The following is a 27,449-nucleotide window of genomic DNA, read 5'->3' as shown; positions in this document are numbered from 1 at the left end:
GCTCTGTCTTTTACCACCTCTCTCTTTGCTTGTCATTTTCTCTTCCTTGGGTGACCTCTTCCACTGACCTCCTCCTCCCATCCTCCCTGAGATTCCAGTCTTTTAGAGTCCTGTGTCCATTTTGATGTTAAAGGTGTGACATTGTTTATCACATCAGATGTGCAAGTCTAACTTCCATAACATGTGAACAGTGTAATATTAGATCACATGATCCATCTTAGAGGAAGACAGATCAATGAGATGATGATACAGGATTTCTAATTGATCTCATTAGCATGTAGAGAGGAGGTATAGGAAGGCACAGCCAGATGGCAAGAGCTACAAAGAAGATTTGTGGATCAGCAATAGCAAGGATATGTGAAGAAACAGAGCAGAAGCCACTATTGGAAGAGGAGGAAACTGGAATAGTGTTGTAGGAGTGGGGAAGAGAGAGAGAAATCAGGTTCATGAGATAAGTGGAACAAGTTCGTGGGGAATTTTGAACTGTATCCTGAAATGAATAGGGAGTCAGTGGAGTCTCTCAGTGAGGGTAATGTGATCACATTTTTTATACGTGTGAAAAGGTAGGCTGCAATATTCTTCACCTTCTGGAGTCTGGAGATCTAAGATTTGGAGATGCCTCAGAGAAGGGGTCAAAATAATCAAGGTGAGAAGGCACTTATAAGTTTCAGCTGTGGTAAATCTGAAGAAGTGGCATACCCTGGCAATGTCATGGAGATGGCATGTAAGTAGGTAGCATTCTTACCCGGTATTTTCTAGCATAGTGCACATACAATGGATAGGGTGCAAACTCACTCATGTATTTCTGGGAACACCTTTATAGCTCACCTACATGACAGCAGCCATAAAATTCCCTGAGCTTGGTTGTTCCCACTGTTGTTTCCTGAGACACCTTTGTCCTGGCCCTGAATTCAAGATGTCTTATAAGACAATCAAATCCTTTATTATCCTGGATTCAAACAAATAAGAACAACCTGGTTTGGGATGAGTCCATGGAAATAACTCTGCACCTCCAAGCCAGAGCCCTCAATACCACGGTGAGTCAGGAGAAAAGCCCTGCATCTCTATCAGGGTCATAAAACTTGACCACCTAGTTATGTGGTGACAAGGAGATGTGCAGAAATGGGGAATTTCAGAGTTGAGGATAATGCTGAGTTCACAGGCAATGGAGGGAAGTTGGAATGACATATTACTAATTATTTTTTATCCTCGACAGATTTACAGAAACGGAAACATTCACAGAAATGTTCATCCTTCAAGTGCAATTACTTGAGCCAGATTGTAATATCATCAAAATGAGCACCAATGTGCTGGAGGTCCCTGAGTTTTATGGCCTGTCCAGGGAGATTGACAAGAATGTGCTCACTTTTGACTATGACAAGAAGACAAACCTGGACTGCACCATCAAACTGGCTTCTTTAGAAACTCTTCTACCAGCCCATGGTCAACTTGTCATTGGAGAACCTCAGCAAGAAGAGCCTCGTGGAGATCAACCTCATAGCTTCTTCCCTAGATCCAGTATGATACGCTTTAATTGTTTGTATTAACAACATTTGCAAAGAGAGTGGACAGAATACCTGCCACAATAGTTTCCTTCATATGCATTGCTAAGATCTGTTACTTAAAATGGATGTGGTGATGCAACTAAGAATCAGAGCGAGCAGGAGGATATTAGGGATAAAATGGAAGTTAAGGGTGCTCAGGCCTCCAGGATTGGCTATGTCTTTGAAGGTCTACAATAAAGCTTCTAGGCTTTGGGCATAGTATTGTTGGATTAATATCTGAGCCAGAATGAAAGGCTAACGTGACCAGAAACACAACAAAGAAAGTGAAGTTGGAGCTGGAAAATGTCAGTCAACCCAACACAATTGTTATTTAGGGGGGGGGGGGGAAGGAGTCCTATGTTATGTCACATTGCCCTTTTACGGCACTTTTAGCTGAGCGTTCCTGTACTGTTTATCAAGTTTATTGTTTAAACAAATATTTTACTACAGCTTCTATTGGATTATAGAGCACAGAACAAGCCAAAGGTGCAGGAGTGGGCTCTGTGTTCCAGAACTGAAGATGATTCAGAACACCAAAATGAGCTGTGAGGAATTTTTGCTGATGGGAATTAGATATCAGCATCTTGACCCTCCTTCACCCAACATTGATTATATTCCTATCAGGCTGGACCTCACAGACAGCAGAAGCAAAACGCTGCACAAGGTAGAGTTTTATACAGCTGTGTAGTTTCTGGTATTCTGTTGTGTTCATGATTTTATTTGTGTGAGTAGACAACAGGCCAAATTAATGGCTGCCATAATTCCACTGAAGTAAATGGAGTTACACTGGGGACAAATGCTGCCCAATAACTTGAGTACTCAGAGAAGCAATTACTAGGTATAAAAAAGGGGGGAGGGAAGGAGTGGGATGGTGAGGAATAGGAAAAATCATTATGTATGACATCACAATCATTATCAGTAACTGAATTACTTTGCGTAATAACCTCATAGTGAGAGCCTGTATAGTGGTTAAAGTACAGGACTCAAGGTCAGGGCTTCTATTCTTAGGCCTGCTACTAATGTGACCTTCCTGACCAAATCACTTCAGACCAGTTTTTCAAAAGTAGACAGTAATTTTGGAAGCCCAACCTAAGATACTGGAGAACTGATTTGCAGAGGCACTGAGACGCACAACTTCAGCTGAAGTCAATAGGTGCTGCAGATGCTCAGCACCTGTGAAAACCAGGCCCTTGGAATCTCAGGTTGAGCACCCAAAAACAGAATCACCCCAAATTAGAATTTGTCTTTAACATATTTGTGAGTCAGTTTCCCCATTTGTACACTGCAGATAACACCACTTACCTACATCACAGTAGGGCAGTGAGCATTAATGAATGTCAGCATAACCACTTTGAGATGCTGTCACGAATCTGTCCTGGGCAGAGCACCCCTTTCCGGAGCTAGATGGGGAGCACAGGCAAGTGGCTCTAATTGCCCACACCCCTGCCGGAGTTGTGGGGCATGTCAGTCTAGAGGAGCCAGTGCTCAACCCTCCAGCCAAGGCCTTCTGGCTGGTTCTTTCCCTCTCAGGATCGCAGGTGAAACAAACAAAACCATCCACAGTCAGCAAACAAAGTTTAATAAAAGCAGAAAGGAAAAGCAAGAAACCCATAGGCAGCTTCAGTGAGGATATTGGCCTCTCTCACTTCAGAGGGCCTTGGAAATATCACAGTCTGCCCCCGAGTCCACTGGGTCTCCAGTATAAGTCTCAGTCTCTTTCCACTTCTTATCCCAGGGGATCTGTGTCCTCCTTTCTGCAAGAGCAGAGGCACTATTGGCTGGCAGACCTCTCTCTGGGAACAGGGGAGCTCAACAGCCTGTTACCTTCCCAAGGTTCCCACCATCTGAGTGGAGTTTTCTTCCTTTTAACTCCTCCTCCAATCCTGGCATGATTTGCAGCTTTAGGGGGTGGGGCCAAAGCAGCTCCTTAATAGTTCATAGGTTCTCAATGTGGGGGTCATGATTATCCTGCCCTTCCCATAAAATGGCAGGGGGAACCCAACAGAAAAAAGGTTGAAAACCAGTGGGTTAGTTCTTTAGGACTCAGATCAACAAAGGAAATAAACATGTGCTTAACCTTACGCATATAGTATGCTTAAATACCATTGGAGTACTCATATAAAATCTTACTTGACCTATATTCTGCCCTGACTCTTTTTCCTTTCATAGACAGAGCATGCATGGCTCCCTGTCCAAATCAAAGGTGCCATTCCCAACCAAATCCCCAGAGCTGCCTTCATGGCTATGTTCATCCTGGAGGTGGATCAGTTTATTTTGAGCCCCATGACAACAACAACGGTGGATGCTGAAGACAGTGAAACACCCAAATCCCTGCTAGTGTTCAACATTACCAAGCCACCCCCACAAGGCTACATCACTCATCTGTTAGACCATACCAAGCCTATCACCTCCTTCACGTGGAAAGATCTCAGTGAGATGCTTATCGCATATCAGCCTCCAAACAACAGCCATACAGAGAGGAGGAATTATGAGGTAACAACGGGACATACAGAGCCTCTTCTTTTTCCCCCTCTCTAGCATTCAGTAAGTTATAAATAGATGTGTTCATTTGTAATAGGTATCTATGAGCAAAAGGAATCTTTCTATTGATATGAAACATACCTCACTAAAATGTGAGGTGTATTTTAATGACATTTTTCTTTGAAGTCTGCTGCTATTACTGCTGGGACTCCCATGAAAGAGAATCCTGTGACCCTGGCGAGCTACCATAGACCCCCTAAAATGTCCCCTCAGTCTACTGGAGAGCTCAACCTTGCCTGACCAAAATGTTTCACTTAAGGGATCTTATCTCTCTACATCCCTGCCCATCATTTGTTGAGCACTGACTTCCTTTCACACATTTTCATACATTCTTACCTCTGGTGCTACAAGAGTCACATTCTCTGTATCTACTGAGGTCACTATTTACTGCAAATCACCTCTGCAACCTAGCGGCAAATTCTTTGTATAATATACAGACAGTAGGCTTGATTCCAATCTCATTGACGTGTTTTACATCTGGTAACTCCACCGACTTCATTGGAGTTACTCAAGTTTCTTGCTGGTGTGAGTGAGTTCAGAATCAAGCCCTATGTATATTTTATTATTTCTTTTGAATTTTAAATGGTACTGTCTGCTGAGTATACTACCCAGCTGTACTTCATTATGAGGTCTGGCACTAATTCTGACCTATCAGTTTACCACAAATCAGGTGTTCTTTTGCTGTTCACTACTTATTTAGGCCAGGTCTACACTACACATTTACATCGGTATAACTACATTGCTCGGTGTGAAAAATCCACACCCCTGAGCAACCCAGTTGTACTGACCTAACCCCCAGCGAAGACAGTGCTCTGTCGACGGGAGGGCTTCTGTTGACTCAGCTACCGCCTCTCGCTGAGGTCAATTAACTGTGCCCATGGGAGAAGCTCTTTTGTCGGTGTAGTAGCGTCTTCACTGAAGTGCTACAGAGGTTCAACTGCGCTGCTGCAGCTTTTTAAATGTTGACCTGCCCTCAATCTATTGACATCAGAAACGCCAAGTTGTGAGACTAAGATTACAGAAATATTTTACGTCCTAAAGAAATGAATTGCACATCTTTTCCAGCGTTGCCCATAACAGTGGGCTGTGTTCCTCACGTCAGGTCTGTGCCACTGGGTTTTACTTATTTTTGTATGAAGTCTTCCTTGATATTTTATTCTTGATATAAATATTTTGCGGCGTTAAGCGTTACAGGATTTAATAATAGTACACTGTGGGAAGGAGACAGAAGAGGTGAGGTAGGACAGAAAGTATGTATTTTCAAAAGCAGTTTGATGAGAGAAAGAGTCCAGGGAGAGATCCAGGTAGATAGTTGCAGGTGGCAGGAGATGCGGAAAGGGGCTCATTCTAACAGTGGCGAGATATATGAAAAGACAGGAAGTCAGAGGCAAGGCAAACGGATGAAGGAATAGGCAGGGAAATAGAGTGACAAGGTCTATGCAGTAAAATATTGTGGTACCTGAGTCTGATCCCAGTAGATTGACAGGGCATGTCTATTTTAGTTCAGCAGGGTCATGGGACCCTCACAGGAATTCAAGCAATAATAGCAGCTGTCTGAGGAAACTGTAAGTAAAAATCTGCCTGATGGGCTCACCTTCAAGAATCCCTGGGAAGTGTTTGTTTTTAAAAACTTATTTTTTGTACAACTTGTACTTAATTTTCCTCACATTTTTATTTACCATATTGCATCTGATAGACTTAAAAAGCAGAAGCTGAGCAAGGAAATGTACCCCAAAGCTTTTTATTGTTGCAAAACCTCTGTGTGAGTATAGTCCGCCCTAGTGCAAATTAAAATGTGTATCTTTCCTGTTCATTTATATAAATTTATAACCATATTTAATCTTATTTTCCCTACATTACCTGTAAAGATCACAACACAGAAAAACAGAGCTATAAGGTGGTACAGAAAACTAGGGGTTCGAATAACATACTGAACTACTTTAGATTTGTTCCGTTGGTTGTCATATTATCCGAATCCCTTGAAGTTTAGAGTGCCTAAAAATCACACATAGACAAAGATATTTCAACCTGTTTTTTCAACAAAGGTATGTCTTTTCATATAACAGGTGGAGTTAGAGGTTCATGACTTCTACTTTGAAAGGAGTTCACCAATCACTGTGCATATCTCCATCAGAACAACAGATACAAATGCTCCTCGGGTTTCATGGAATACAGGTGAGATTGAATTTCACTGAGTGAATTCTGCTACAAAATGTATGTTGATGCAGAGATGGGTTGAAGGTACACCTCTACCCCGATATAACACGACCCAATATAACACGAATTCGGATATAATGCGGTAAAGCAGTGCTCCGGGGGGGCGGGGCTGCGCACTCCGGTGGATCAAAGCAAGTTCGATATAAAGCGGTTTCACCTATAACGCGGTAAGATTTTTTGGCTCCCGAGGATAGCGTTATATCGAGGTAGAGGTGTACAAAGTTCAGGTTTGGATCCACAGTCTGACCAGCTCAAAGTTCAGGATGTGTGTGTGTGTGTGTGTGTGTGTGTGTGTGTGTTTCTCCTTCTCTGTTTTGGTGTGACCCAGTCATAGAAGCTAGAACAAATGTCAGAATAAAAATGCAGAGTAACAGAAGCAGGAAATGGGGGTATGAGAAAATCAAGATATTCTGTATCTTAATTAAATACAGTGATTACATTTTACTTTCTGCCACTTTTAAAAAAATACATTCCTTCCTATTTTGTTTCCCATATAATTCCCTTTGTTCCTTGTATATTAATCTGCACAACCTGTGCTCTTCTCCTGTTCAGAGGTCAATCCTAAAGAAGTTACAGACTTGTTGTAGGAATCACTTGGAAAAATGCTATGATCTGTGTTATGCAGTAGGTCAAACTAGATGATCATAATGGCTAGGAGATACTTTGATGTTATTTACTGAGAGGCTGTTGTGAGGAACGATCTATGTCTTAAATCAGGCCAATGGATTCTGTTGGAGAGGGAGTTAAAAGTGGTGTCAGAGAGTTGTGTGGCTTTTCTAGCCTTATCTGCTGTTTTGACAATATTAATGTATTATTTTATGTTAATATTTATAAATATTCATTAGTCACAAAAACCTATGGGTACATTTATACTACTATTAAGAACATAATCTGAAAACACATCATGGACCAAATTCACGTCAGTGCTATTCCTTTGAAATCAAGCAGTGAGTTTGATCTCTGAGATAGACCCCATCAGTAGCCAACCCATCTCTAACACCTGAAGATGACCATAGAAGCAGTGTTGTCACAATAGAAGGGAGTATTGAGAAGAACAGTCCTCAGCCTTCCCTTAGAGAAAAGTGCCCACATATCTAACCCAACCTAAAATGTATGCTTAAGTAAAAAGTTGGGCCATGCACTGTGCCTTGAAGGTCAACCAACTTTGGGCTCTAGTGCATTGACAAAGGAAGTGAATACCAGAACCAAAGGCATTCCACTAACTCCAGCCTCCCATCTCCTGGATATTCAAGTCTATGAGCTCTCAATAGGAACACCTTAGCTGATTTACTGTCAGGAAAGTATATAGGCAGGAAGTTGGTCTGTTAGATAGCTGGGAACCAAACTGTTTTATTCCTCTGTAATAGAGATCTGAGGGGCATTGACTAAAGTAAAAGTGCCTGGAATGAAAGCTGATAGTAGGACTTTAGGTTATTTTTGAAATGCCTATTTGAAGGCAATTATGTTGATGGAATTTAATTTGTTCCTTCTCCTGACCATTTGCACAAAGCACTACAATAGATACACTTGATAGCCTTGAATCTCATCCAGTTATAAACACACGCTTTGCTGAACCTATTCTCTGTTCTTTGTAGGCCTCGATCTCCTGGAAGGGCAATCCCGACCAATCACATGGCAACAGTTTCAAATAGTGGACAATGACAACATCAGGGGTGTTCGCTTGGTCACAATTGACGGCTTACAGCATGGACGGCTCACTGTAAGAGGTAAATTGCCATTTCCTCTTTAGGGATTGGAAACAAATTGTGCATTCCACCTTTAGTGGATCGAATACAATAAAGATAGTTAGGTCCCTGGCTCTCATTGAAATCATTGAGAGTTAGATGCCTAAATACCACTGACATCTATGGAGTTACACCAGTGTAAAACCAATATCTCTGGGAAGGCAGTAAGGTCCAATATGTCTTTATACTGGTCTATGCTGTTTGTAGAGAAGAGCAAAACTGGAGGTGTTTTTATTTTTGCAAAACTCCGTATACATTAGCCATGGTTTTGGTTTTGCTAGTTTGGATCCAAATCCCATATGGTTTGAGCCCCACAGGTGGAAAAGATTGATGGAAAGGTCCAATCTTTACTCTTTTTTTTTTATAAACATTTGTTGAAGTTTATTCCCTTTGCTGACTCTCTCTCTCTCTCTGTGTGTGTGTGTGTGTGTGTGTGTGTGTGTGTAGATAGTTAACTGATAGGCACAAAGATCTAAATGACTGAACAGTATCTGATTTAAAATATTTTGAAACTATGTTCTATACAGGATTTCAGTTAACATTAAGATGACCAGCATTTGAACAGAGGGAGGAAAAACTAGAACTGCTCTGCATGGATTTATTCCTTCCCTATTTATCAAAAACACCCTTGATGATGTCTTTAGTTACATTAATACTATTTTAGGAGCAGTTTTGTTACTTTACTGTTTGTTACCTAATAGTTTTGCTCCCTCTGCTGTCTGGCTACTTCTACTGCTGTTGAATAATAATAATAATGTAGAGGAAAGTATTAAGACTGGGTATTTTTTAAAAAATCCTCTAAAAAGAGGTGAATTTAAGGAAATAAACTATATCTCAATAAACTATTCACTCAATTTGAGTAAATGTGACCTAGCTCAAATGTAATTATTTTCCTTTGCCACTACTGTGTTAAAGATGTGGCTAAAGAATAGTGGAGCTTGCTAACTGAGGAAAGCTTCTAAGTAAATATAGGTATTATTTAGAATCTGGAGCTTATTCTCCAGCAGATTATAGAAGTTTTTATAAATAGATCAAATTTTGGACCTAAACTCCTTTACAATATTGCAGTAAATCAAGTCCAAACTTGACTTTTCGGGGTGATAATCTTTCATGTAGTGAATGTTATTGCATACCATTACAATATTCTTAAGCATCCCTTATATCAGTAAGTGCAGAGGAATAGTTTTATTACTTTGAAAATGTAGGGCTTAATTCTCTATTCCATTAACACCATTTTTACATTAGTGTAGCTCCATAGATGAGTATAATCAGAGAGAGGTTCCAGAGTGTTAATGTAGTTTTTTTGGAGCAAAAAGAAACATTATCAATATAAAAATCATATCCTTAAAAATCCTTTCTTCTTTTATTAATAGCTTTGATTATAAAACTGAAAGAATTTTAAAGAGCTAAGTGATTTTTCTCTATTTATGCTACGTTGCTATTTATGATACTTTTTACATTTTACTCGGCTTGACAATGAAATGAGACTGCCCTGTTTCATTTTCATTGAGATCGTCAGTTTTACTTTCTGGTTTTTATGCACTAGCACAATGCTGTTGTGTTTGGGAAAATGTTTAAGTAAAAGAAATCCATCCTGTGGTTGTAATAAAAGAAAAACCATTAAACTTTTAAAAATGTTATTGAATTTTCAAATGTGGAAAAATATAAATGAGATCTAAACACGTATGTGCAAGACAATAAAGTTAATATTAAAAAAGGAAAATAAAAGAAACTATCCGAAAGGATATATGTCCTGTATTCCAACAAGATGTTGTCTGGAGTCTTCCATCATATGTGTAGTTGTGTATTGTTGTCGTTTTACAAATAATTACTTCACAGAATTCCCTGTAATATATAAATTCAGGGCTGGGCTGTGGATTTACCATTAGCCATGAGTAAGGCAAGTGCAGCTGTACTACCCCAGCGGCTAAACAGAGAATTGGGACTCAGAATCACAATCTGGTCCCTGGTTCCCTCCTTGCTTTGAGGGGAGCTGTTCTGATTCAACCCTTTACCCGGAGCAGATTACATCTCCCTGTATACCGGAGATGCACCAGCTGGCATGTTGGGAGGTAGGGGCAATGCTCTTCCCATACTCCAGTCCTTTCCCTCCCACTCCCCACACACCTGTGCAGCCAGATGTATCTGGCTCACCGAAGTTGCTCTCCCAGCAATGCTAGTAACTCCATTCCATGGGCACACAGGGCAATCCACAACCTTGCCCTCAATAAACTTTTCAACAATATATCTTTTTTTTTGGTCTTGTACAAGTCGATTAGATATCCAAACCTGGAGTTTAGCATTCCAGTTAAGCATAACTAGTTTGATAGAGATTACTAATTAAGGCAATGCCCACTGAAATCAATGGAAAGACTCCTGTTAACCTCAGTGGGCACTGAATTAGGCTCAACATTTCTACCAACTATTTAGTATGCCATGTTATATTATTTGGCAATACTACGTGCCAAATCATAGGGCCTGCTTATGGACCAAAGAAGGCTTCTGAAGCCTGGGAACTGGTATGGTCCTATGGCATGGCAGCTGGGATAACTGTTGAGAGAGAGGCTTCACAGGGGAACTTTGCTCCTGTTGTGCACTGTAAAGCAGTGTTGTATGTAGCTCTCTCTGTGCCACCACACAAGGAGTTTTTTGCGGGGCATTGTGTGTGTGCAACCATTGGATCCACAACTATGGTAGAAACCCTCCTCCAGTAGGGAATTTCAGGGTCTGGAAATACTATTGCAGCTGGGGATGGCTGTGCTGGTGCTCCGTAGCCTTGAAGTGGGAGAGTATTCTGCCCCTGTGCCCCTGAAGAAATCCCCTGCTCTAGAGTCAGAATTTGACCCTCAAGGCATTTTACCTAAATGAACAGTTGTGTGTGAGCATATAGTGCTGAGTACAATGAAGGTTCTATCCCTGTCTGTGACCTCTAGGTACAAATAAATAATAATAATTAATAATGGATGTTACTTTTTGCTTACAATGAAATATTGATCTGTAATCAGAGAGCATATACTCTTTGGGCTTAAAATAAATTGTGACTGATGCTTTAAGAAACAGTGGTAGATAGCAAACACTGATGTCTTCAAATGATCTATATGACAGCATTGACATTGTGGGGAGTTGCGTTTGCTACCACAGTTGTGTAACTGTTAGCAAAGTACATAGCTTAGTAACTATGCTGGGCCATGTTAATACTTTCTGTTTAGATAGGTTTTGAATGAGTTTTTCTAACTCAGACATGTATTTCCCCCCTTAATAAAATTCATACTGAGGCTGAATTACACATCTTTGAACCGTCTTCTTTCATTCTTTTGACAGGAGGGAAAGGATTCATGTTCACGGTCTCTGACCTGAGGGCTGGGGTTGTTCGCTACCACCATGATGACAGTGACTCTACAAAAGATTTTGTGGTATTTAGGATCTTTGATGGCCACCACAGTATTCGCCATAAGTTTCCAATCAATATCCTGCCTAAAGATGACAGCCCCCCTTTCCTGATCAGCAATGTTGTAATTGAACTGTATGAAGGGCAGACCGTTCTGATCCAGGGCTCCATGCTTCAAGCGTCTGACATGGACTCCAGTGATGACTACATATTCTTTAATGTTACCAAACCACCACAGGCTGGAGAAATCATGAAGAAACCAGGGCCAAAGCTTATAGGTAATCTAAGAAATCCACAGCAAGATGAACTTTCTTTTGTGGGGGCCAAACTGTGCTCATGGTTACCTTGGTGTAAATCCTTTGAGTTGAATGGAGTTATTCTGGATTTACTTCGGTGTAACCGAGAGCAGAATTTAACCCAGAGTCATCTCAATCGAAGAATATTTTTCTGTTGTACTTTCTTGGCTAGAGGAATTTGGGTGGTCAAGAGACTTTCTTGCTGCAATGATTCCTACCAAGCTGAAAATTAGAGGATGGCACTGATGGTGCTAAATTTAGAGTGGGGGATGCGGGTTCTTTTATTTCACACCTGGACACAGAATCCCTTTGCTAGATTCGTTAGATAGTTTTTATTTGTATAAATTCACCTTTTTTCCTCATCACTGGGCTTCAGAGCCATCACTGGGAATGCTCTTACTTCATATTGAACAATTATGAAGTTTTAACAAAGTTTCTGATATAAAGATGGAGTTTTTAATCTCTTTCAGTGGATGCACTGGAGAAAGAAGAGAAACCATATAACAGGTCTCTTCTTTATGAGGATCAAGATGATCAAATTTACCAGTGATTAAAATTATAAACAACTCTATGAAATGCGCTTTCTTTTATTCTTTGATTCAACAGGGTATCCTGTCACTGGCTTCCTTCAGAGAGATCTGTTTAATGGATTAATTTACTACCGTCACTTAGGAGGAGAAATATTTGAGGATTCCCTTGAGTTTGTCCTGTGTGATAGCCATGACCCTCCCAATCTCTCAGAGCCACAGGTATTACGTTTGAGGATTTCTTGCAATGTGTCAGGGGTGGCTCTAGCTTTTTTGCCGCCCCAAGCACGGCAGTCAGGCAGCTTTTGGTGGCTTGCCTGTGGGAGGTCCGCCGGTCCCGCGGCTTCGGCATACCCGCCACTGAATTGCTGCAGAATCCGTGGGACCGGCAGACCTCCCGTAAGCATGCTGCTGAAGGCTGCCTGACTGCTGCCCTCGCAGGGACCGGCAGGGCGCCCCCCCGTGGCTTGCCGCCCCAGGCATGCGCTTGGAGCACTGGTGCCTGGAGCTGCCGCTGCAGAGTGTGGAGTAAATGTCTGGACACCAGCATACCTTCCTACCTGTTGAAAACCTTGTGATTTTTCCCTCTTTCTAACTGCCAGTCCTAAAAGCACAGCCTAGGATGTGAAAACCAAGCTGCATCCTTTTCTGTGTGCACATTATTGCCAAATTCTCCAGACCAAATTCTCCCCTCGTTTATAACTCAGCAACCCTATTTTCTTTAATTTTTGTCTGACAGGAGAATATTGTCAGATCTCAAAGGCATTAATGGAGACTGTATCAGGTGTTAAAATGAAAGACCAAATTCATTCTAAGGGCTAGATCCTCAGCTAGTACTAACTGGCAGTAGCCACTTTGAAGTCAATAGATTTGCACCTATTTATACCACCTGAGGATTGAGCTGACTGAATTTAATATTTCCTTGACTTCAGAGGCACACTGCCAAGATTTGTGAATTTAAAATGTGCCCTCCTATATATTTCTGTTATATATTATACATTAGTCCATCAGTTATTTTTCTGTGTGGATGTTTCAAAAAATAGGTACAGTGCCCTCCTGTCCTTAAGTAATATTTGACAACCAGTGCTTATGCACAACCCTACTGTAACAAAACAGTGAAACTGTAAGTAGAGCTGGTCAGAATTTTTTCTCAAAATGTGCTTTTGATGGAAAATGTTGCTTTTATCTAAATTAAAACATTTTGAAAAATATGACCATTTTGAATTCTTGCAGAGAAGTTATTTGTTTCAAAACAAAAAAATCATTTTGGAATTCCGTTTCCGATTTCCAAATTTCATTTCAGAATTTTAAAATGTTAGGTTTTTTAAAAAGTTTTTTACTTCTATATTATTTTTATTATTTTTACATTATTTCATGACAATGTAATAGTTTAAAAGTAAAATAAAAATAACAGAATATATAAAATCACTAAGGGCAGCTGCTACTTACTACTGGTTGAAATATCTTGTCTTCTGTTTCTGGTTTGCAGGAAATTTCAAAAATATTTGTTTTAGTTCCAAATGAGAATAAAAAGAACTTTTGAAATGTCAAAATTTCCCACAAAACAGAAATTCAGAGTTTTAACCAGCTCTGATTGTAAGGTCCTCAAACAAATAATAAGGAAGAATAACCAATATTACAATTGTATGAATGATGGAGGAAAAATTAAATGAAAAAATGTGCTTCCATTTTAAAAGATTTGTTCAAATATTTTAAATATGAACTAAATTAACTCTGGTGGTTTCCTATAAGCATGATTCTAAGAGCATTTAGTGTGTTTCCAACATTCTACCAACCCTATGATATTTTTCTGTATTCTTTACTCTAGGCGGTGATAGTGCATATTATTCCTGTGGATGATCAGCTTCCAAAAGAAGCTTCTGGGGTTACCCGTCACCTCGCTGTCGAGGAAACTAAGATAGCTCATCTAACTAAGAAACATCTCCATTTCATAGACATGGAAGCACAAGAGAGAGAACTCATCTACACAGTAACCACCTCCCCATTTTTCTCTTCTACTCATGGGTATGTGAGAGTGAATGTACACTCCTCATCACAGGAGATGGGCAGGCACCAAGTGGCAGGGGAAGTGTTGGTGGCAAAGTAAGGCTGTTGCCTGGGTGCACACACTAGGTTCCCAATCCTGCATGCATGGGCCTACCTATGTGGAGCTAGTTGCAGGACCAGGCCTTAGTGTGTTAATAATCATGTGGGTCAAAGCCTAAAGCAACAGGACGTGAGGGGCAACATCAAGTGTTTAAAAGAGAGAGGCAGAGAACAGACAGATCCAGATGTTTTTTTTCTTTTGTTTGACTTCACCTTGTATTTCACTGTGGCCCATTGGATGGTTGGTGGCCCATTTGGTGAGTTCAGCACCAGTATCCTCTCCAATTTACCAAGAGGAAAGAGTTTTGCTTACTACCACTGTGTAGCTCAGGGGATCAACACTTTTCTGTTTTGGGCCAGACCAGCAGAGGGTCAATCTGTAACTCAGTGGTATGGTTATCTGTCAGGTGGGTACATGGTTAATAGCCTTGAACAAGCCTGTGGGCTAATCAGAAGAACTGCAGCTGAAGCCTATAGTGGGCAGGAGAGAACTCAGAAGCCAGGTGTGGAGGATAACAGGAGGGAGATGGGCCTTTTAATATGCGTGTATGATATGAAGTTGATCTACTCAAGACTGAAAAAAGTGGGTCCAAACTGTTCCGTAAGGTGTGAATGAGATCTTTCTAATAACTATAAGAATGTGAAGAGCTTAGGTCATCTTAATAAAACCGTAGCTTTGGAGTGGATCAAGTATTTTTAAAGGCCTTGCAAAGAAAATGGCGGAAATTGTTTGCAAGAGGTTAAACAGAATAGCCTGTAGGGATCATGCTGAAGCTCCCAAAGCAAATAAATGGTCTCTTTGGAGGGGCTTTTTGTGTGTATATAAAAATTAAAATAAGAGATTTGTAATTTTGATGCACTTTGTTTGGCAAAGTCCCAGTACTAGAAAATTCTGTTTCAATGTTTTCAATGTTATCAATTATTTTTGCTGTGTGATTTGTCTTCAATACACGGGACAAGTTATTTTGAAAAAATAAATGGGTTGCGTTTGCCTTTTGTTTTGCCAAAAGATTGGTCCTTGGAGGTGGAAAAGTTCTTGTGTCTCACTTTTAAAAGACTAGAAAGTTGAGTTGTCAGAAATTGGTTCACATGAGCCTCTTATTTATAAGATTAATGAAAAATTTAAAGAATTTGATGTAATATAGAATTTCTTTTATCTAAAGAAAAATGAAAATATCAAGTGATAGGTATGCGAAGGGCCAGATTCTCAGCCAGTGTAAATCATCAAAGTGCCTGAAATGTGTGGGGACACTTTGGTGTGGAAGTCCAGGACTTTGTTCATAGTAAAGTATGTGTTACTTTTTGGTGGCCGGTTCCTGGTTCATGATTCCTTTGTTCAGTTTTCTGTCACAGTTTGAAATCCATAATAAAGACATTTATGATAATGAAAAAAGAAAAGTAAATGAATTTTATTTCTATGCAGCTAGTGGTTGGTTGGTGGTGTTGAAGCACAAGATTGAATTGTAAGATTTTTTTCTCCTGTATTAGAAGTTATTCTAATCAGCGCATAGTGTGTTTGTGTCTTTGTACAGCCCCTCCGATGCTGGGAAGTTGTTTATGGTGGACAGCATCCCCAAGCTAGTCAAGGATCCTTCTGTTCCAGCACTGAGATCATTCACTCAGGTTTGTTACTAAGTGATACCATACTGGAACCATACCCTTTTTAAGAACTGGCTCCAGTGGTGCTGTCATTTTTCCTCAAGTCACTTCCTTTCAGGTTTTCATGAGGCTTAGAAGTGGAAACCAGCCCTAGCCAGTACTATCACTATCTCAGTTTAACAAACTCAAAATTCAGCTAACTCCATTCATATTTTTAAAGAAGTGTCTACCATGATTGCACTCCTCGCATAAGTAGACATAGCTCCTATTGAGACCAAAAGGAGTTGCACTTGCTTGTGTTGGAGACAAATTCAGCTCTAAGTATTTGACCTGAGTTGGGCATAATGTCAGGGTAAGAGATGGGTTCAACCTGGACATGGTTTGGGTTTTGCAAAGCCCCATCAGTCTGGTTTCTTATCGCCGCTAAGATTCTTTCACATTGGCTGAACTCTGTTGGTGTAGTTCTGTGCATCCACATTTTTGTTTTAATTTTAAATAATTTAATAGAATCATAGGACTGGAAGGGACCTCAAGAGGTCATCTAGTCCAGTCCCCTGCACTCATGGCAGGACTAAGTATTATCTAGACCATCTGTGACAGGTGTTTGTCTAACCTGCTCTTAAAAATCTCCAATGATGGAGATTCCATAACCTCCTTAGGCAATTTATTCCAGTGCTTAACCACCATGACAGTTAGGAAGTTTTTCCTAATGTCCAACCTAAACCTCCCTTGCTGCAATTTAAGCCCATTGCTTCTTGTCCCATCCTTAGAGGTTAAGAAGAATAATTTTTCTCCCTCCTCCTCAAAACAACCTTTTATGAGGTGTACTTGAAAACTGTTATCATGTCCCCCCTCAATCTTCTCTTTTCCAGACTAAAAAAACCCAATTTTTTAAATCTTCCCTCACAGGTCATGTTTTCTAGACCTTTAATCATTTTTGTTGCTCTTCTCGTGGACAAATTGGAGAAAGTCCAATCTTTCCTGAAAAGTGGTGTCCAGAACTGGACACAATACTCCAATTGAGGCCTAATCAGCACGGAGAGGAGAGGAAGAGTTATTTCTTGTGTTTTGCTTACAACACTCCTGCTAATATATCCCAGAATGATGTTTGCTTTTTTTGCAACAGTGTTACACTGTTGACTCATATTTAGCTTGTGGTCCACTCTGACCCCCAGATCTCTTTCTGCAGTACTCCTTCCAAGGCAGTCATTTCTCATTTTGTATGTGTGAAACTGATTGTTCCTTCCTAAGTGGAGTACTTTGCATTTGTCCTTATTGAATTTCATCCTATTTACTTCAGACCATTTCTCCAGTTTGTCCAGATCATTTTGAATTATAATCCAATCCTCCAAAGCACTTGCAATCCCTCCCAGCTTGGTCTCATCCTCAATTATCATCCATGTTGCAGTTTTTTATTATGCTGTAGTTCAATAAATCCCATTCTTATTAACATTTGTAAACTGCCTGGCCATTACAATTTACTGTATGGTTAATGTTGCAAAGCAGTTTTCCTTATAGCCTTTTAATTGGAGTCCTGAACCACTCAGTCAGGTGCATAAGATCAGTTTCTGGACGAGAGACTTTGCTGATAGTTTTAGTCTACTTTAATATCTTGTTGTGATTTGGGTTAACAAAGGATGTGCAAATAATAAATATTGCTAATGACAAATTCAGAGATCTCTGGAATTCAGAGATGTACAGATACTGTAGTGAATGTAGTATTAAAAGCTACACTTTGATGACTGTGATTATTTAAAAGTCATTATATAAAAAAGGTTTTGGGGATGGCATACCTCATCCAGCTGAGGCCCCCATCTTCTGTTTCCAGTTGTAAATTGTACCTCCACAAATCTGGGTCTTTGCATCTCTATCTAGCTAATTCATCGTTAGAGGTGCAGATACTCAGATTTGTGCCAGTAGTTGAAATGTGGGTGCAAACATTCAGAAGGGAATTTTGTGGGCACAGATCATATCCAAAGAAAAGGTCATCTTTCTGAAAACGTACCGTAAGATTTTAAATGACAGTTTCCCTTTTTTCTTTCTTTCTTTCTTTTTTCCTCATGTTTTTCAGCATGCTGTGAACTACATGAAAGTTGCCTATATGCCGCCTATCCAGGACATTGGGCCTGAACCTCAGCATGTCCAGTTTATTTTTTCAGTCAGCAATCTGCATGGAGGCACTTTGTATAGGATCTGCTTTAATATTACAGTTCTTCCAGTGGACAATCAAGCTCCAGAGGTACGTGTGTGTGTGGGAGGGAGGGAGGAAGTGAATCTCTGAATATTAATATGGTTTTACTAGACAGATAGAATACTGCTGTAATGATCCATCTGTTATTGATTGGTGGCTGGGGGCAATATTTGCTCTATGTGTTGTGGTAAGTTCCTTACGTCCTCCCAGCATATGACAGACGAGTTATGCCTTTGGTGTTTTGATATTTATTGTGTTGCATCTTTTAAACCCAAATGCTCTTTCTAGTTCAAATTTAAAGGTGCAGAGGGAAATGGTAATTCATCTCTCCCCCTCTGTTCAGGTATTTACAAATAACTTGAAAGTGGAAGAAGGGGGACTGTGCACCATTACAGGGAGCCATATTCTGATGTCAGATGTGGACACAAAACAGGAGAACCTCCACATCTACCTTCAGAGGCTGCCGCTGCATGGAATGGTAGAACTGGATGGATTTCCCATGAACAAAGGTGACAGGTTCACCTGGCAGGACTTGCACATGTTAAAAATCAGGTGAGAAAAGGTCCTGCTTTTAGTTTTGTTACTATTAGTTCTCACCATCAAACTGGTGTTAAATTCCAAGAGCCTCAGTTTGTGTGAGTTGGCAAAGTCTGACCCCAATGGAGCTCAACAAATGTACACCAGCTGAGCCTCTGGCCTATAATGTTCTCTGCAGATTCTTAAGTTTGCATTAAAAATAATATTATATCATCACCACATGATGAATGAGCTGCCACATCTGAGCAGGCCGTAAAACTGAGTCAGGAAACCATGTTGTATTGTGGTGCAGGGCTGCCCAGAGAGGGGGGGCAAGTGGGGCAATTTGCCCCACGCCCCGCAGGGGCCCCCACGAGAATATAGTATTCTATAGTATTGCAACTTTTTTTTATGGAAGGGGCCCCCGAAATTGCTTTGCCCCAGGCCCCCTGAATCCTCTGGGCGGCCCTGTTGTGGTGGGTAGTTGGGTAGTATTGTCCTGCAGTGCTTGCTGTTCTTCTTGATGCAGAGACACGTTGTCCATGTGAAATTAGTGCAGAACTTAATTCCCACAGGTATCAGCATGATGGCTCTGAGACTCTGCATGATGACATCCTCTTTGCAGCCACAGATGGCATTAATTCTTTAGAGTTTGTCCTACAGGTCAAGGTCAGTGTGTTGCTCCCTGCTTGTACTCATGAGGGCATTCATCCGCATAGAAAATGATAAAGTATCAGTTTTGAAGCCTTCAGAGCTCCTCAGAAATTGGAAGGAGTTAGACTAGATGGGCTTTTTGCTGTTCGCTTTGGAGCTTATGTGACAATATTGGTTAGAGAGCAAATTTGGCAGGTACAAGTGATGAGACATCTGCACCTGCTCCTGCTTAGCCACTACTGTCAGGAATGAATCCCCAGAATTAAACATGGAGCGTGTGTCAGATCAGTGAAAGAGAGAGTTTTCTTTCTGAAGATATAAATTCCACACTTAGAGGGACACCACAAAGTGATATCCTTTATTTTTCTAAAAACAAACTTTACTTCCATATCTGTGTTCCTAATAACTCCACAGAATGCTTGGCTTGGCTTGGCTTGCAAAAGCTGCAATGAAGTGTTTAAACCAATATGTTTTCACTGGAATTAAAGAAAAATCACAAAATCTTTTGACCATTAGGTTTTGTAAATGTTTGTTTCTACAAAACCTAAATTTGAGGCTGGACTTGATCTGACAGAGTCCCTCTGAGATCTTTGTACTTTGTATTTGTAAAGATAAAGGATGTATCATCACACAACCTCCTCCAGAGCACCCCCCTCGTGGCCAGAGATGGCTCTGCAGCGCCCTACTTCAGTTTCCCCCTTCAAAGAGCTTCTTTAAAAAACTCCACACAAGCTTTTTTGTTCAATAATGCCCTTCCTATCAGGGTCCAATTTATTGGCATAAGACACAATTCCAAAACTCTGTCCTGGGGCTTCTTAATTTCCTCGGGTTTGCTCTCTGAAGCTCTTCCCAGCCTTGACAGGCCATTCTCAGCCCTACGTGGCTGGATACTTTTTCTACTTCCATGGAATCCGCTGTCCCTGGCCTTCAGCCTGCTCACTCAAGCTCTTCTGCAGTCTTTGCCACAGCTTCCTCTGAACATCCCCCCTCTGTCTGCAGCTTCCTGCTGCTTTTATTGGGGAATCACCTGATCCCTGCTCAGGTGTGTGCCATCTTAGTAAGAAGAGTTGGCTGGCCCCAAGCCTCTAGCCCTTAACGGGGCAAGCCACCCTGTTACAGGGCACAAATATGCAGAAGTGCCTGGAGTGCTGAAGCCTTGTGTATTTATGTGCTAGTTAATATTAAAGCACAGTTGCTAGAGAAGAACTAGAATCGGTCCCAGGAATTCCCTAAAGCCAGAGTTGCCAAACATTTTCATAGGGTGGGCCACCTGTTAGTAGAGAGATCATCTAGTAAACCCTCGCCCCTCCAAATCATGCTCCAGTTTGTGATCGCTCAGTGTCCCACTAGCAATAGGGAATCGCATGTGTGAGATTTTGCAGTGTTGCTGTCCCAGTTGCTCAAAAATCATGAGTCAGGGCCCCCGAGAATCATGAGAATGGCTTTAAAATTATGAGATTTTTAAAAAATACATATGGGGTTCTTTTTATTTACTGTCAATGTTTTTTCCCTGAGGTCACATTTTCAAGCTTTTCTTTACAATCATCAGGGTTAGAAACTCACTTTTTAAATGAAAGCTAATGTGTGATTACATGACTCTAGGAAATGGGACTTTAAGAAAACATCCAATATTGTGAGATGAGAATCCTGAGAATTGGAAACAGACTTGTCCATGTGTCTGTGCACGAGGAATTGCCACATGTAGAAGTTGTCTCCCCTTACACACACACACACACACACACACCCATGTGCATGCACAGTTCCTCTGGCTGGACCTGAATCAAGGCAGCTGCACTAAGTGATCATTTCAACAATCCTAACTGGTTATGCAGACTCCATAATTAAATTTAGGGATGATGATAATACTTCTGTATTGCATTTCATCAGAGAATCACAAAGCACTTTCCATTCATTTAATACCACACAATATCCCTTTGAGGTAGATAACTACTATACCAATTTTATGGGTGGGGAAACTGATACACAGAGAAGTGAAGTGGCTTGCCCAGGACATGGATGCAGTGAGTTGTAGCCCAGCCGACAGTGTTCCGATTGCCAGTATCTGGTGCTAACCATTAGACTGTAGTAGGTGTAGTTTGGATTTGTTCTCTTTTTTTTTCTCTTTCTTTTTGTGTAATCCATTAAAGAGCATCATCTGAGTTTCATATTGTTTTTGTTATACAACTTGAAGGCTTATAAAACCCCAGAATGTTAGTTGGCAAAGGCAGAATTTTCCTTCCCCTGTAGTAAACTCCCAACTATATAAAATTGAAAAGCCAAATTCACCACTGGTGTACACTGATGCATCTCCACTGAAATCAATGGAGTTGCATGGCTTAGACAAGTAGTGAACTTGGCCCAAAATTCCAGGCCTATACTCCTTGATTTCCACCCCTGCCACAAGTTATCAGGATATGTCTTTTATGTCCAGTGGTCCCTATCCGTACCCTATCAAAGATGCACTGCAGCATGCATTTGTTTTCTGATGGTTATGAATGGCACTGCTGCTTCAGATAAAAATTTATTCATGGGGCTGACTGAACCCTGCTGCGGTTCCTTAGTCAGACAAAATTCCCATTGACTTCAGTCTGACTATTGTGACTTCATTGTGAGATCCTCTTAAATGAGAGACTCAGGATTTAATCCCGTTATAAAATAAGGATTAGTGGTCACTAATTTAGTATACAATACTTGGTAGTGCATACAGCCTGAGCTAAGACTGGTTTCTTAAATTTTCTTTGCCTTTTCATTTATTTATTTTTTTAGCCTTTCAGTACTTCCCATCTGCCTCTGTCTGGTTTTTTTTGTTAGTAGATGCATGTAATTCATTCCATTTTTTGGCCTATTTTCTATATCTGCAAGTCTAATCATTCACTTTGGTTGAGCATGCCCCATGTTTCCTCCCAGTGAACTGTGCTTGCAAGGACAAGTGATGTGTACTTTAGGTGAAACTGTGTGTGTTTTTCTGTTTAGGTGCTACCTGTAAATGATGAGCCACCAATCATGAAAGATGGCCTCATTCCCCTAATACAATGTCCAGAGGGTGAGGAAGTGGTCATCACCTCAGAGTACATTTATGCCACCGACGCAGACAGCGACGACATGAAACTGACTTTTATGCTGGCTCGACAGCCCTACTATGGGGTTGTGAGGAAAGCTGGTATCGTTGTGGATCGCTTCTCCCAAGCGGACGTTGTCTCTGGAGTAGTGACCTACAAGCATACTAGTAAGTGAGACTAGAAGAGCATTAGATTGGAGGTGTAGCCAGATAGCTCTGGGATCTTGTGTAAATCCAGATAACTCTGGCAGCTCCATCACTAGCACATGCTGAAAGCCTGCATCTACACTACTGCATATAAATAACCACATGCAAACACAGCTGTGAAACATAGTTGTGGCCCAAATGTGTCGTGTAACACTTTCTAATTGCCTGTTGGGATGGGAAGCGATCTCATAGCCAGTTTATAGAATCATGGTTCTACCTGTAGAACCATGATTCTACCTGTAAATACATTTACCATGCTTAATACCTAGACTAAAATATGGTTCCTGAACATGGTAAAAAAAAAAAAGTCTTAACTTTTTTTGCAACTGTGAACATGTTTCACACCTGTGTTTGGATAAATTAGATTATTTTTATACTCCAGAGAGTGATATAGAGATTCAATAGAACAACACCAATGATTTGGGGGAGTCCTCAACAGACACACGTGTTCTGGAGAGTTTACAATCCTTTTGCACTAGAAGGTAAATTATGTTGTGGTTTGACAGAAAACCATAATTTTAGCAAGGGGTTATTTTTGTTTTGTTTTTAAAATTAAATCAGCTTTTCTAGAAACTTCATAGATGGTTTGGATTCATTTGATTACATTTTGTGCTCCAGGCATTTGCATGTCAAAAGAGCACCGGTGATTGCACATGCAAATCAAGGCCAGTTACAGCTCCCTGAGAGTTTGGCCATTAGAATACTCTTCAAGGATTTTCCCTGAATAATAAGTGTTTTCCTTCTATACGTGTGTGAACACTATTGTTCCAACTCTTGTTTCAGAATCTTCAGTTCTGCGCATGCTTAGCTCATAATTTTGTTCTAGAATTGAGAATAGACTTGACCTTTTCACTGTGATTTCTATCTGTTGTTAAAGGAGCAGCTGTAATTTGAGCATGGAGGGAAGCAGTTGAATATGGTCACTCTTGATATGAGGAATTAAATGACTCTACACCCCGAGAGGTTATTCAGGCAAAATTGAGGTTACTTTGGAGGTGGCATAATAGCATTTATTATTATAGGATTTAGTTGTCCATTTAGCAGTAAACCACCATGTTTGGAAGTGTCAGTTTTTTGGGGGATATGCAGCACATATGGATCTGAATATTTTTAAGTCTATAAAAACATCCTGGCATGATGTTGTTGTATCTTCTTCATACGTCCTTCTGTCAATTCTGTCCAGGATATGGATGTATTTCCATCCTCCATAGGAAGATTGTCAGTGTTTTAGGAATTATGGGCCTGTTCTCCATTGATACATAGGGGATTTGCGACAAGTAACTCCCTTCCTTGACAAAGGGGGTTTTGAGCATTAATCGGTCATGTATGAAATAGACCCCTGGAGGCAAAAGATACAAAGTAGATTATTTATAGTAAATAGCATTGATTAAGATACCATTTCTTCATCTTGCTCTTTCAACAGAGGAGGGCTGTATAAAGACTCTGCTTCTATCTCTGAAAAACAGAGAACCAAGCAGTTTCAGCTCTTTCATTTGAATTTTGTTGTTTTTTAGCCTGTCTTTATGTCACAATTTACCCTCAGAATATTGTGGATGGCCCATAATTGATACAAGTCACTGCTTCATTGAGTTTTGGTTTCTTATTGTAGAACATCATCTGTAGCATGTTTTTCCAGGTGGGGAGATTGGCCTGACTCCTTGTTTTGACACCCTAACCTTGGTTATCTCTGATGGTGAAGCTGGCATGGATGTGAATGACTGCTGTTATGATGGACTTCTTCCTCCTCCAGTACCACTTCATGATTCCTTTCCAGTATATGACCTTAACATCAGCGTATTTCCAGTGGACAACCAGCCACCATCCATTGCAATTGGTGAAAAGCTTCCTCTTTATTTCTAGTCTATTATCTTATATCCTGAATAACCTGGTGTTGGCTAGAGGATAGATTCTCAATATTTTCTAGCACCAAAAACTGACCAGACAGGAAGATAAACATACAAAACTTTTAGATCATATCGACCAATTTTTCACACAGGCAGCCTTCTTTTCTGCAGGCACAGTTTGCACCTAGAATTCAATTTCAAGTGCAAATCTGAGTAACTGCCCCTAGCTGTTTGACTCAGTGTGCAGATCAGGTAGTTAAAGATTCAAGTACTCAGATCTGCCCCCACTTTTCATCCTTGCAAGTGCCTGCAGAAAATTAGGCTGAACTTCAGCCCTTTGAGTAATCTTCTGTGTAATAAACAGATAGAATAATAGAAATGGTCCTGAACTAAAAACCCAGATCCAAACAGCTCTGAACGTCACAAGAATTCAGAACTGAACTTGGATCCAGATTAGATAACTGTCAGGGTGACGCAAAACAAAAATATAGCCATAAATATCTCTCTACTTTATCCTATTACTTCTTAGCATGTACTTTACAAACTGGCCTTTTCCATACGAAGGGAGAGGGGTAATATTTATAGTACTTCCACTTTATGCTGTTAATTAATGAAGACAAAGATAAGTTGCATTGTACACTTAATTCATTTAATACATGTAAAGCCAGATTTTCAATTGTTCTTGCAAGGATCAAAAAACAAATGGTAAAGAAAATAAGTCATCTTGTAGTTGATAGCCTAAATTTAATCTGTCAACAGATTCCATTGACTTTGATGGGCTTCCGATCAGGCCCATAGTGCCTGTCATAAAGATACACTTTCTATGGATGTATCTTTTCTTTTATAATGTCATTTTATAATGCCATTTACTGTAGGCATTGGGTATATGTTCTGTATTGCAAAAGAACATTTAAACATATGTATGGGTAGCTTTGTAATTTGCAGCCTATCACCCAAGCAATGTTCTGGAAATGAAGTATTGTCCCAGCAGGGAAATTAAACACCGATGCATGAAAAATCGTTCATTATGAGCAATTCGTAACAGCTCTCAGGCAATTAATGCTCTGACAAACAGAGGTAACAACTGATCTTGAGCAGCACATAAACCATACTTAATGGCTTATCAGTAAAATTGTTTTGTGATTTCCTCCCCCTGCCCCCACCCACCTGCTTACGTGATGAGAAAGTGGAGTTGATACCATGATTAGAAAACATTTGTACCAGCCTGTTTGTAGTGCAGTTTCCCATCAGCTATTGTGCCAATTTCTTTAGTAAAATATCCCAGTAAGTTGAGTTAAATAATACTCATCATCATATCATTTGTGTCTAGGTGCCATGTTTGTTGTGGATGAGGGTTTCTCAGCTGTCATTACCGCTAACAATTTGTTTGCTACTGACCCCGACACCGCAGCAGATGACTTAGAGTTTGTTTTGGTTTCTCCTCCCCAGTTTGGTTACATTGAAAATATACTACCTTCCCCTGGGTTTGAGAAGAGCAACATTGGTATAAGTATAGGTATGTGTAGACACAATGGCAAGAACACCAATACTGTGCATGTTACATACATGGCTAATGGACTGCCAGGCAGTAGGCTGATGTGTAGTCACGGCAGGTGCATGCTTTAATTTAGTCTTTATTGGGAAGGCAGGTGTACATAAATAAGGAGCACTGAGGCTGTGTGTGGGGGATTCAAAGAGAGAATGTAACCCTGTGAACATGAAGAATTGGCACTCAGATAAATTAAGCATATTTAAGATTTACACATTAGAGCTGCAGTCTGTGTTAGAAATGACAATATATTAACCTATTTTCTCTACTCTGCCACTTCACATTTCTTCTGTACTCCCTCCTTCCACACACACACTTCTGTTTTTCATTAGTAAAATACTATAGGCAAGATTTTTAAAAACGGATGCCTCAAGATACGCTCTAAGCCTACATTTTCAAAAATGACTAGTGATTTTGGTTGCCTCGATTTTTTTTTTTGGGTGTCCATCTTCAGACACTTTAAAGGAGCCTAATTTTCAGAGCATGAGTGTGGTGCACTTTCTGAAAGTCAGGGCTCTTACTGGTGTTTCAGGTTGGGCACCCCCAAATCACTAGTCACTCTTGAAAATGTAGATTGGTAGGATTTTCACAAGGATCTAAGTGACTGAGTGGCACAAGTCCCAATGACTTCCAGTGGTTTTTGTGCTCCTCGGTCATTTAGGTACTTAAGAAAATCCCACCCAAAGTCCCTATTTAGGCAAACCTTTTCCTATCTACTTACTTGCGTTTACTCATTTAGGGATAGATTGTGCAAACCACACATCTTCCATAGTGAGGGGTGGTGTAGAGCTGCAGTATCCCAGAAGGAGTACCATGTGAGGCATTTGGTCTCAAGACAATAGAGTGCTTCTTGGAGTTCCCCAATGTACGGGGGGCGGGAGGGGTGAAGCATGTGCCCTGCTACATCCTTTCACAAGATGCAATATACTCCCCCCATGGATGTGTCTATACAGCCCGCAACAGCAAACCTCCCAGTTTGGACCAACAGACTTGGACCAACGTGGCTCACGCTAGTGCTCTAAAAATAGCTGTGTAGACAGTGCGTTGAAGTTGCAGCTTGGTTGCTGAAGCCTATGGAACGGGGTGGGCTTCAGAGCCACAACTTCAAAGCATTGTCTAGATCAGTGGTTCTCAACCAGGGGTACGGGTACCCGTGGGGGTACACAGAGATCTTCCAGGGGGTTCATCAACTCATCTAGATGTTTACCTAGTTTTACAACAGGCTACATAAAATGCCCTAGCGCAGTCAGTACAAACTAACATTTCATCCAGACAATGGCTTGTTTATACTGCTCGATATACTCTACACTGAAATGTAAGTACAATATTTATAGTCTAATTGATTTATAATGTGGTAAAAGTGAGAAAGTAAGCAATTTTTCAGTAATAGTGTGTGGTGACACTTGTATTTTTATGTGCGATTTTGTAAGCAAGTAATTTTCAAGTCAGGAGAAACTTGGGGGTATG

The 27,449-nt window shown here is 40.5% G+C and overlaps 1 protein-coding gene across 1 annotated transcript in view; it reads left to right on the top strand.

Annotated features, from left to right (window-relative positions):
- The window catches only part of FREM1 (FRAS1 related extracellular matrix 1), a 94,793-nt gene that overhangs the window by 20,508 nt on the left and 46,836 nt on the right, over positions 1-27,449 (top strand). The window contains exons 4-18 of the mRNA XM_029911690.1: positions 1,217-1,518; positions 2,012-2,208; positions 3,714-4,037; positions 6,152-6,260; positions 7,898-8,029; positions 11,369-11,713; positions 12,338-12,480; positions 14,087-14,283; positions 15,897-15,987; positions 18,035-18,202; positions 18,498-18,706; positions 19,246-19,339; positions 22,298-22,550; positions 24,226-24,423; positions 25,764-25,949. Of these exons, the coding sequence (XP_029767550.1) occupies positions 1,217-1,518; positions 2,012-2,208; positions 3,714-4,037; positions 6,152-6,260; positions 7,898-8,029; positions 11,369-11,713; positions 12,338-12,480; positions 14,087-14,283; positions 15,897-15,987; positions 18,035-18,202; positions 18,498-18,706; positions 19,246-19,339; positions 22,298-22,550; positions 24,226-24,423; positions 25,764-25,949 (2,948 nt within the window). The remainder of the gene's footprint in view (positions 1-1,216; positions 1,519-2,011; positions 2,209-3,713; positions 4,038-6,151; positions 6,261-7,897; positions 8,030-11,368; positions 11,714-12,337; positions 12,481-14,086; positions 14,284-15,896; positions 15,988-18,034; positions 18,203-18,497; positions 18,707-19,245; positions 19,340-22,297; positions 22,551-24,225; positions 24,424-25,763; positions 25,950-27,449) is intronic.

This window comes from Terrapene carolina, unplaced genomic scaffold, assembly GCF_002925995.2.
Source record: "Terrapene carolina triunguis isolate 2854851 unplaced genomic scaffold, T_m_triunguis-2.0 Scaffold113, whole genome shotgun sequence".
Lineage (NCBI taxonomy): Eukaryota > Metazoa > Chordata > Testudines > Emydidae > Terrapene > Terrapene triunguis.
This window is presented reverse-complemented; position numbering and strand designations above follow the sequence as displayed.